Raw genomic sequence first — 11,443 nt, 5'->3', positions numbered from 1 at the left:
TGTAAGTTTTACAATTTTATTTGGAAATTTGTCATGGAGTAATTTTAATGATGATCATTTGGGTATTTATTTTATTGGTTTGTTGGGATGCCACCTATTCATCTGGACCCTGCATCTTTACTTTCTTTACATCAAAAACTTCAATGGAAATACAGTACTGTGCAAAATGTTAGGTAGTTTTGTGCTTTAGATATTTAAATTATTTTCCATCATGCACAACCATCAAAGAGACATCAGATTGGTCCTAAATTCCTTTCACAGCACAACCACGAGCACAAACATACAGATGGAGTCATAAATCTATTTATTCTCAGAGACAAGAAGGCCTGCAACAGATGGCGTGGTCCCCACACAGCCTCCATCTCAACATCAAGGAGACTAAGGAACTGTGGTAAGTTCTCCAAACTGTGCAAGAGGAGAATTGGTGCTGTTTTAAAGGCAAAGTCTCGCCAAACATGGATTTGATTTTGGTTTGTTCTGTTTGCTGATCTTCACTCTAACTTTACTTTTCTGCATTATTTTTGAAAGAATCCTCACTTTGCTCTTAGTGTCCAAATCTTTTGCACAGTACTGTAAGTTTCAGACTTTACAGTGTCATCCTAAACAATAAATAATTGTAAATTCTAATGTCAATCGCACTGCAGTGTGAACAGGACACGGGGGGACCCCTGGTGGCGGTGTGTTGCACCTGCAGGGGTTTTCCGCCTCGGTAAAGTAGACGTGGCAGTGACGTCAATGCCGGAAATGACCCGGATTGGAACTTTTAACTCCTGGGTTGATTAGTTTTCACCAGAAACATCGGGAGCTCTCGAAATATGATCTAATAGCGATTCAAGTAAGTCAAACCAATCGATTTTTGTCCTTTAAATGCGGTCAAACCTCCCAGGGTTGCTTTAGGTTGAATTTTACGAAGGCAAAGCGGGAGACACCGTTTGGAAAGCCCGGTTAGCTTTCTCAAGCTAACGTTAGCTTGTGGTTAGCCGGTGAGGCCGCGATCAGCTGTGTCGTGATGGGCGGCCTTCACACACAGAGCTGGTCCACAGTTTGGATAATCATTCTTACCTAATAATGTGTATATTTAGCTTACCTGAGGCTTAATTTACGAGTCGTGGCGGTTGTTTACTATTTGTCGCCTGGTTGTTGTGGTTTAGCTTGGTAGCTAGGAGCGAACACAGCTGTGGGCTAATGGTACCGGCTCTGTTTTAAACTCACTACCAAACCAACGTGATCAAACCGTGTGCTTTATCAGGTAGAGTTCAAACTGTGATTGCCTGAAAGTTGGTTCGATACGTCTCTCTTTCAGACATGTGTGTACATATGTCCATGAAGGATACCCCGCCTTGGATGTGAGTCCATCCGCACACCGGGAGGTCTACGTATTTATCCATCTCACAGAGCGGAGGGAGAGGACTTTTTACTCCCAGGTGATTTCTAGTCTACAGCGGGCGGGGGACCCTTTCCCGGCGGCAGGATGACGTGCCGTGACCGGACACTCGAGTTCCAGTCAGCCTGTAAATCTCTCCAGGGCAGACAGGTATGTTGGGACAGGACACCTGACAACACAATAATAAAGGGATCACGTCTTACATGTATGAGTTTTCACTGTAGATTTTGTGGCGCTGATAAATTTTGCCTTGGTTACTTTTGCTTTTGGTATCTTGTTTATTCCTCTTTCTGCGCCAAGTTTTGGTTCCCTAAAGGCTTTCAGTGATCTATCTAATATATGTGTGGAGTAGGTCAACAAAATAGGAATCAATGAATGTAATTTATCAGTCCTGAGTCAATGTTGAGGAGACCTGTTATGTTGATTTCCCTTTCCATTTCATACTTATGTGTTTACCTCACCCAACAGAATGGAGTCCAGCCCAGTAAACCAGTTCTCAGCGCTCTCAGGCAGCGCAGTGACTTCACAGTTATGGCCAAGTAAGCTCCTCATAGTCTCTTTTTCACGTGTTTCAACAGCTCATGAATATTTTCTGAATGTAGTTGTTCTTTTGTGTTGATTTTGGGTGTTAAATTATTTTTATTCACACATTATTATCCTTCTCATCCTTACTGCATATGAAATACACCTTTATTTTTGTTGTATAGGATGCTCGGAAATACTGCAATGACCTCAAGTGAAACGAGAGGATTGATTTAATTTTTTAGTGGATAGATTTGTCCAGGACATGTTTGGCTTAGTCTGTCTTAAAGAATGTAAGCAGTGAGACACAGACACAGATAGTAATGATATAATCTTTTTTTTCTAACTCCTGGTAAGAATCTAAGCAAATATGTTTCCCAGAGTGACAAAGAAAGCTAAATTTTTGTTTGTTTTCTTGTAGGAGGATTGGGAAAGACTTGAGCAATACATTTGCCAAACTGGAAAAGCTCACTATTTGTAAGTGTTCCTTTAGTGTTATATTAACATCAATTAAACTATTACAAAAATCTTCAGTTTGTGTGTGATATCGTCCAAAGCTCTTATTCTACATGCTGTCATTTTGATGCTTTAGTGGCAAAAAGAAAATCTCTATTTGACGACAAAGCAGTGGAGATCGAGGAGCTGACGTACATCATTAAACAAGTGAGTTGAATTGGCAACATCCTGTGACATGGTTTTGCAAACACACTATACATTATTCATGAACAGAGCAACTATCTTCAGTCCCATAAATATCGAGTAAATTATTTTCTATCTCTCCCGTGCTTTTGTTTTTAGGACATCAACAGTCTGAACAAACAGATAGCACAGCTGCAGGACTTGGTGAGGTCCCGCGGAGCTCCAGGTGGTCGACATATCCAAACCCACTCTAACACTATAGTGGTGTCATTACAGGTATATTCATACTGTATTGTTATTGTATATTTTCACCGGAGCTGTTTAAATCCTGTTAAACTGCTTTCATCGCCAGTGGTTTTTGCCAGTTGAGGCAGGAATTTTGAAAGTAGTCTGAAAATAAAAATGGCTAAACTAACATTTTGAATTAAAAATATTGATTTTTATCAACATATTTCTATTATTATTTTATTGAACCTTTAAATTAAAGCGCTTTTGTTCACATACAATAAAACAGAGTGAAGTTTGTAATTTTAAAACACCATAATGGCATCAGAAAATTTTTGTAGAAATCTTGTTCCTACGTTGGAGGCCTGTAACAAATATACACTGCTGAATTAAATTACACTTTGTTTAACTTCATCTTTTGTTGTCCACAGTCCAAACTGGCTTCGATGTCCAATGACTTCAAATCAGTCCTAGAAGTCAGAACAGAGGTGAGGTATACTTTACAGTACACCTTCTCGTTCAGCGTCAGAAAATACAAAAAACTAAAGCTTTGCATCAGACGCAGGTTTCTTCGAGTCGTGTTCACCTTTTCTCTCATCTGTCTGTTTTTCTGCAGAACCTGAAGCAGCAGCGCAGCAGGAGAGAGCAGTTCTCCCAACCTCCTGTCTCGTCTTCTCCTCTGATGGCCAACAACTTCAGTAAGTTTATCCACATCTTAACTTCATGCTTGTAGTCACTCACTGTGATTTTTTTTACAAGGGTCTCGCATTAAAGTAATGGCAGCAACAGGTAAACAAAGCACGCTGTTGTAGCTTCTTAAGGGGAGTGTTCACTCTATACTGATCTGTTCAGACACATTTTATGCCAATTAAAATCTTTCACAAGGTTTGAACTTTTCCGCTACCAGCGAGCAGCTGTCTTACATTGAAATTACAAACAAAAAATCATTTCCTGAATCACAGACAGAGGTAAATATTAGGTTTCTGTTGTTACAGTCTGGTTCCATACAGAGTAATTTAACTTTACATGCAGCACAAACTCTACCCTCACAAACTATGCCCTGGTTCATGCGCCTTTGTTTAAAAAAATCTAAATTTCCCAACTACAAAAGTGAGTCTTTACCTATAACATTTCCTGCTCTTCATTTGTTCACCTAATTCATGGAAACTTGTGCTGCCAATTTCATAAAGTGTAATAGAGTGAACACACCTTTATAGCATCTTTGTTTTGGCTTTGAGGCAATATTCAACATGTCTGGCTCCTGCTCACCATTTTGCTAAACAAATAGCTAAACAGGCCAATTACCAGAGACCCTCTTCTTAACACTGGGAGCTCACATGCCTCCTGTGCAGGCGTTTACACTGTCAGTAAAATGTTCACGAACAGCCTATCGTATTTCAGTAAATACATTTGAAGCAAAGTGCTCAGTGTAAAACAACAGAACAGAAACTTTTACTGTCAGTGTACTTTTCAAAACAACAGCTGTTGTAATAGGGAACTGCTCAAAGTCCTTGTGAATGATTATTATTGTATTTGGTCCTCTATAATGCAAAAATTAAAAAATATTTTAGGGAGCCGCAAAAAAGGGGCCCAGGAGCCGCATGCAGCTCGCGAGCCGCGCAATGACTACCAGGGCTATACAACCTCAAATTTAAAAGGTATTTCCCTGGAACGTTTGACTCTCCCAGCGGGTGTAACTAGCTACTGTATGAGCCCGCTGTTCTCACAGCTTTTCCCCTCTACCATTGAGGATTTCTGTCTGATCTCGTTAAACATTTGTTTGTGTTTTGCTTGTTGTCTCCCTTCAGAGAGCTCAGTCCTGATGCAGGATGAGTCCCGGAGTCTGGGGGATGTGGCCATCGATATGGACTCTCAGACTAATCCCTTGCAACTCCAGCTCATTGATGAGCAGGTAGACTTAACTCTTTGGTGAAAACTGTCACCAATTATGTGCTCTAATGTGGGTGGCCCTTTGTGAAATCCTGCTGACCGTGTCATTACAGGACTCGTACATCCAGAGCCGTGCAGATACCATGCAGAACATTGAGAGCACCATTGTGGAACTGGGCTCTATATTCCAGCAGCTGGCACACATGGTCAAGGAGCAAGAGGAAACAGTCCAGAGGTAAGATGGAGACGGAAACAGATGGAGGAGCAAGGACAGAGGACTCTCAGAAACCAAGGAAATAAAAGATTTTTTTACAAGAAATAAACTGTGAATAAAAGAAGCAAATTAAGAGAAATAAGAGCAACTAGTATGAGAACAATGACAGTCTTGAACATGAGATTTTTATCAAATTACACAAATCTCAATAAGTATTTTTTTTTTACAACTTGCTCCAGAAATTTCTAGAACAACATGATAAGATCATCAAGATCTGCAACTAATGCAGCGATTTTTTATTTTTTTCATTACTGACTAGTCTGACAGTTATTTTAGTGATTACTTGACCAATCATTTTGTCAGTAAAATGTTAAGAATAACAGAGTTTAAAGAAAATTGCTCTGCCTGTCGTGCCTCGCTTACAGGATCGATGCAAACGTGGAGGACACTCAGCTGAACGTTGAGGCCGCCCACACAGAAATACTCAGATACTTCCAGTCAGTCTCCTCCAACCGCTGGCTGATGATCAAGATCTTTCTGGTCCTCATTGTCTTCTTCATCATCTTTGTCGTCTTCTTTGCCTAAAGTAAGGAAGTGCGGCTGAGGGGAGGGAAGTACGCACATGGAATGAGGGGAGGCTAAAGCTAAAACTAAAGCTGGACTGAGGTGGCATGTCCAGACGCCGTATTTGAAGGACTGTGTCAAAGTGACGGTTTGATGGAGGCTTGGGATCCACTCCGAATAATACAGACTTCTAGGTTATTCCCAAGCCACAGACTCTCGATTTTAAATTGCCAGTTCAGAAAGAATGAAGATTCTGAACTGTCCAAATAAAGAGAATAAATTATCTAAAATCCCCACTTTGTATAGACAGAGCAGAAAACTGCTCTTTATTGTACTTTGACCAACTATTCATAAACATTTAATCAAAATGGCTATAATTTAATGGTTTGATTCTGCAAACTGTCTTTTTAATTTAGATTTTTTTTTCTTGTTAGCCCCCTTTGCCACATCATCCATTTTTATTATTGTTTCAAAGCCAAATAACAGAACCGGAGTTTATCTTTGGATTATTTTGCTTCTTAGTTTACCTGCTTTTTATTGAAGAACACAGCTGTGTCTCATTTATCAGCAATTCTTCGCATACCACCTTTCAGTTATGATGTGAAATATTTTTTTATCCATTTACATCCTGTTTTTCTTTAAAAGTCTATTTGCCAAATGGGTACTCTTATTGAACTGTGACACAATATGAAGACACTCGCTGTGGTCCAACATTTTGTCTCCTGAAGGCACAGGAAGGCAGTTTGAGCCAGCTGAAGGGAGCTTTGCTCGTGTAATTCAGGCGCGAGCTGTACGAAATGGTAAGTTGTGAAACAAAACTGTTTTAAACTGTATGGTGGTCAGCCATGAGGCAGGTTCAATTGTTGAACAAGTGTAAATCTTGCACAGTCAGTGCTCCAGAAAGACTTCAGCCTATGAGTCTCTTAATGGGATCTAGGTTCGATATCAATGCTTATGAAGGGGTTACACTGGTTGTGACTCAATCAGCCAGATTCCCTGAAGTGTCCGGTTGGATGTCACTGCTGTAGTTGCGTCCCCTCTTTATCTAATGTACAGGATGTTATTTAAATGACCACAGCTATTTAGGAAAAAAGAAAACATTCTTCTTATTTTTCCCCAGTCTCTTCTTCTTTTTTTTTTTTTTTTAAGACAAATGCCTTGACTTCAGTGTATAAAGTGCAAATAGTGATAATGATGTATTGATAAGAAAGTGCATATTAATAAAAATAATAATGGGGTGCTGGCATTCATGGCTGAGATTTTCTTGGGATAAGAGGATTAGTCAGCAGTGATATAATTAGCCTCCCTGGGTTATGAGAGTAGCCAACAGAGAGGTGCTAACAGGGTGGCCCTGCAGTTTATATTCATATGGATTTATTTTCCCTTCCTTTCATTTATCCCTACACAGGCCACAGACAGATTTACATATAAATATTTTGCCTTGTCAACCACAATAATGCGAGAAAGGTCCATAAATCTTCTGTTCCTTTTGTGTAAATGCAACTAGATTTGGAAAATATACAATCAATAGATACTTAATGCGCCCAAATCACATTCAGTTTCAAAAGTGACATAAATGTACCTATATTAAAACCAAAAAACACAGACATATTTGTGAAAAAAGCAATGTTTTAATCACATAAGTGATGAGAACACTGTATATTTATTTCCCCAAATAGATTTTATATTCACAATAAAAAATACGTTTACATATGACTCTAGTTATTCCCTGCTTGCAAGGATTTGCTTAATGGATACGCTATGAGAGCACCCGCTAACTGAGCTGGTGATCCAGAGCCAAACTGGCTGCTGAATATCCAGACGAGTGGCCTGAGCTGAACTTCCACTCATCTACTGACAGCTGTCCTGTCTGTTATGTAACATGTTTTTAAAGGGACAGTTCATGTTGTCTGGATGATTCATCAGGAACTGTTGTTCAGAGAGCATTATTTTATTGGTTTTAGAGATATCTGAAGCATGTGAAGGTCAGCAGCAAATATCTGAACAACTATTGGAGGGGTTCATGTGATAAATTTCATTTAGCACCATCATTAGGTCAAAATATCAATTTGTCCAATTCTTTGGGTTTTGACCAAATGCCTACAAAGGTACTCACATTCCCATCATTCCATCTGTTGTACTTTCTGGTTAGCGCTAATTAGCAAATGTTAGCATGCTAACACGCTAAACTAAGATGTCTAACATGGTAAACATTGTGCTTTATCAGCATGTTAGCATTGTCATTGTAGCGTGTTAGCATGATGCTGGCAGTGTCAAAGAGCAGCTATCGCGGCTAGAGACGAAACAAAACTCTGCTTCAGACATCTTAAAACCAAAACAATAATGCTTGGACCAAAGACAGGTAAGTAGACAGGTTTCCTTTTAAACGCCCTCTCTTTTGATTTTCCTCCTCCCTTTAAAAGAAGCCAGATTACTAGGAAAAAGAAAACTTGTGAACAAATCTATTTTGTCCCCATTTTTCCCTGAATGCTATCTTCCCATCTTCCTTAACATTATGTGTTTGTCTTTCCTCCACATATTTACATTGGTTCTCTATAATTTAGGCTTCCTTTTTCTCTCTCTCTGACTCTTCTCATTTTCTCCCCCAACCAAAACTCCTCCAGAACTCCTTTCCCTCCATCCTACCATCCCCTCGGCATCATCTCTCCCCTGACTCTCCCTCCTTTCTCTCACCCCTGGGCGCTTTGCTCCATAGGGGTAATCTCTGGCATGCTCCTGCTCCTTCCCTTCCTCGCCCTGGCCTTGATGACCTCCTCCTCTCCTTCTCCATCCTCTTCCCCGTCAGACCAATCCACCTGCTGCTGCAGATTCCCCCTGGAGCCTCTCATGCCTCCGCCCTTGAAGAAGTGCCCTGTGCGAAACTTTGTGCGAAAAGTAACAAAGGACAGGCTCTTGCTGCGCTGCTGCTTCTCGAACACTGTGTCCTGCGTCTGAACGTCCTCGTTTCCGTTCACCTCGTCCACACAGTCGCGCAGTACCGAGCGAAACAGCCGGGGAACCTCATGAACCTCAGGCTCCATCTCCGACACCAGCCTCCTGAACCTGCAGTGCGAGGGATAAGGAACAGTGATGATGAGGAATCTGGGTTAACACGTAAGCTTACAGAGGTTTACAGAAACAGCAAAACAAGACAGAAACAAAGGTCAGACATGCAGACGGAAGGGCAGAAAGAGAGAGATGTAGCCATGAGGGTGGGGCCATCACAGTCCAGTGTTTTTAAAGAGCTCCAGAATCTCTAGCTACGTCCCTGGCAGGATATGAACCTTGATTACACTTAAGTGTGCATCAAGGTAGATAAAATAAAACCTATAACCTGCTGTTGAATAATAGTAAATGAAACATAATTCAATGAGAATTTGTTTGCAGATGTTTGAAGCCAACCATTGTTTCAGTGATGACCAACAAAACCTTTTAAAGATCAGATTTACATATTTCAGTGAATTGTTTTGGTCAGCCACAGAAGGCTAAGAAAACCAGCAACTATTCACATCTGAGAAACTTGTCAATGTGGATTTTTGCTTGAAACATTTCATCAGTTATCAAAGTTGTTGCTCAGTACATTTGCTGTCCATCAGCTTATCAATTCAGTGACCTTGAAATCCTTGCAGCATTTTACGTAAATTATGTATTACATAAATGCCGCTAAACAAGTTGTAAGCAGGATAGAACAGGCGTTTGGGCATTGTGTAGGATCTCTGGTTGGGTTATGTTGTCTGTTAGAGAAAGTATCAGCTTACTTTCTGAATTATAATAAAGGGTGTTATAGGGTTTAGACTGAAAATCTGCATTTCTTTCTTCTTGTGTTTGTTCTTCACATTGTGTTCCTACCTGTATTTCATGCTCTATTTGAACTTGAAAGTCTGTGGCTCCACATCTCACTCTCTGTTCCAGTCTGTCTCATACTTTTTCACTTTCAGTAACAGTTATACCTCTCTCTTCCTGCCAATTTGTATCTATAGTATGTCTGCCCCTCAGTATGCATCCTTGTCTTTCATGCTGTCTTCCTCACCTGACAATCACAGGGCCACACTGTGCAGGAGGGATCTTGGCACAGAGGTCCTGCAGCTCCAGCAGGTCGTTGGGTGTCAGCTCGTAGGGCTGTGGTGTTGGGGTGTTGGCCAGCCAGCTGTAGTCAGCTGTGGAGGAAGAGCTGCGACGGCGGCGCCGGCCCTCTGTCGCCCTCTCTAAACGGATACGTTCAGTGCGTTTCACCATGGCCCCCAGCTCCAACATCAGAGTGTTGGTCACTAACTCCTCAGTGGTGCGCTGTCCAGGTACTTTGGGCTCGAGGGAGAAAACAGCGGACCAAGGAAACATCTGGGAAAGAAGCACAACATTGGTGGAGAGTTATGCCATTGTTTAAGGTAGAAAATGTAAAACTTATCCTTTATAAGCGCATGTAGCATTCACTATACCTAACTCATAGCAAGTTCATATTTGAGGTTGTAATATTTTAGAGTTATATTGGAGGATAAAGACAAAGGAAAATGTTATAGGAACATTTGGGAAGCATTAAAACATCAAGAGCCAGTCTGTCAATCAAATTCTGTACATTTTTGATGCAAATAACTTAATCATGGCTACTACGGATATTTAGAGAATTTAAGCTCTCACACTTAGACAGACACCTGATTTATCTGATCAGTTTGAAGTCCGGTTCAGGGAATGTGACTCATAATAGATAAAACAGTCCACATGTCACTTCAAACAGCTCATTGCCCTATATAAACTATATTTTCTTCCGAGGATCTTTATCACCTGTAAATGGTCCCTCTCTAACCAAACAGATTTTTAATTACTGTCTTACCTTCATGAAACTGGATTTACAAATCTGTTGTGTGTTCCTGTCTGAAAAAAATCCACCTGTTGTAGGGTGAAGCCTCTGTTAGCAGCCAGATGAACAGCTGGCCTCCATGGGCTTGTGACATTCAAAAAGGAAGAAACTCCTCCGACTCCAGCAGCTTCCTGACTGCCTTGCTACCTTTGACAGTCCCTGGCAGACAGTGAGTATAGTTTTGTGAGGAGCGCGTGGAGTGTGTGTGTGAGTTTGGGATTGAGAATAAATGTAATCCTGTATTAATATAGAATGAGTGACAAGATGAGCTTACCTCATGACATGAGCATACACCTGGACGAGGAGTGTGTGTTTGTTTGTGTGGCCAACGGAATTCATGTGGGGGTGTTTACATAATACTTGGACTTGTTAAGCTGTTCCCATTTCATTTTAAAAAATGTTTTATTTCTTGTGTGTGTTTTTTTCCAATATTATCTCCTTTTTATGTGTCTGATAAAGCTGTAAAGACAGTTTCAGCTCATATACACAAGCAGGCTAGACACTTCCGTGCTCAATGACATTTCAAACCAATTCCACTGACAGAGACTTGACTGGGCTGTCATGAAATTTTAATCAGCATTCTTTATGGTTTCAGACTGTTTGCCTACTGCCTCTACACCCAGCTCAGTCCTTGAAAATTGGTCTGTAATTACCAAACTGTTATGGCCAAGCTTTGCACTAACATTACATAACTGCCCACTTAATCTCTCGCTCCCGCACTTAAACCCTCAGGTGTTAGCAGGCTGTCTCACTAGCTTGCATATGGTATTGTATATAAAGGAACTGCAGTTCCTGGGTTTCCGCACCACTCAGCACTGAGCCACCAAATCCCAGATTACGTTCAAATCCAGAGCCTACCTGGAAGAATGACTGGTAGTGACCATTATAATCTAATTACAGTTGTCTACAGTTGATGCTGTTACTGCTGTAACTAAACAAGAATGGCCCTGTATTACTATAACTATTTAACCTGTGTTAGTTGACACAATTTATTTGATTAAAAATACTATGATGCTACATGGCAGTAGCCACAATTATCAGGGATAAAACATAAGTAAAACCTAAAGGTTTACTTTCACTGTTGTCCTCATGCAACAAACAACATAACACCAGTCAAACATACATTCCCACAGAGGGGCTAAAATTATGT

The 11,443-nt window shown here is 40.6% G+C and overlaps 2 protein-coding genes across 3 annotated transcripts; one reads left to right on the top strand and one right to left on the bottom strand.

The window, feature by feature from the left end:
- The first annotated feature begins 730 nt into the window (after positions 1-730).
- stx5a (syntaxin 5A) lies at positions 731-6,684 on the top strand. Of its 2 annotated transcripts, XM_041048656.1 has the most exons (12): positions 731-835; positions 1,304-1,534; positions 1,853-1,923; positions 2,328-2,383; positions 2,499-2,569; positions 2,705-2,821; positions 3,202-3,258; positions 3,387-3,468; positions 4,342-4,428; positions 4,579-4,682; positions 4,774-4,895; positions 5,300-6,684. In XM_041048656.1, the coding sequence occupies exons 2-12, from the start codon at positions 1,472-1,474 to the stop codon at positions 5,457-5,459; spliced, it is 990 nt and encodes a 329-aa protein (XP_040904590.1). In that variant the 5' UTR covers positions 731-835; positions 1,304-1,471; the 3' UTR covers positions 5,460-6,684. The 2 variants fall into 2 exon arrangements, with proteins under 2 accessions (XP_040904590.1, XP_040904591.1); XM_041048657.1 differs by lacking the exon at positions 4,342-4,428.
- Positions 6,685-7,249: 565 nt separating this feature from the next.
- On the bottom strand, positions 7,250-10,374 carry zgc:162144 (RD3 domain-containing protein). Its single transcript, XM_041048658.1, has 3 exons — positions 10,267-10,374; positions 9,469-9,776; positions 7,250-8,501 (listed from the first exon to the last, which is right to left on the bottom strand). The coding sequence occupies exons 1-3, from the start codon at positions 10,270-10,272 to the stop codon at positions 8,129-8,131; spliced, it is 687 nt and encodes a 228-aa protein (XP_040904592.1). The 5' UTR covers positions 10,273-10,374; the 3' UTR covers positions 7,250-8,128.
- Positions 10,375-11,443: the final 1,069 nt, after the last annotated feature.

Source organism: Toxotes jaculatrix, chromosome 10, assembly GCF_017976425.1.
Source record: "Toxotes jaculatrix isolate fToxJac2 chromosome 10, fToxJac2.pri, whole genome shotgun sequence".
In the NCBI taxonomy this organism is placed as follows: Eukaryota; Metazoa; Chordata; class Actinopteri; family Toxotidae; genus Toxotes; species Toxotes jaculatrix.
The sequence above is the reverse complement of the archived record's forward strand: the minus strand, read 5'-3'. Positions and strand labels throughout refer to the sequence as shown.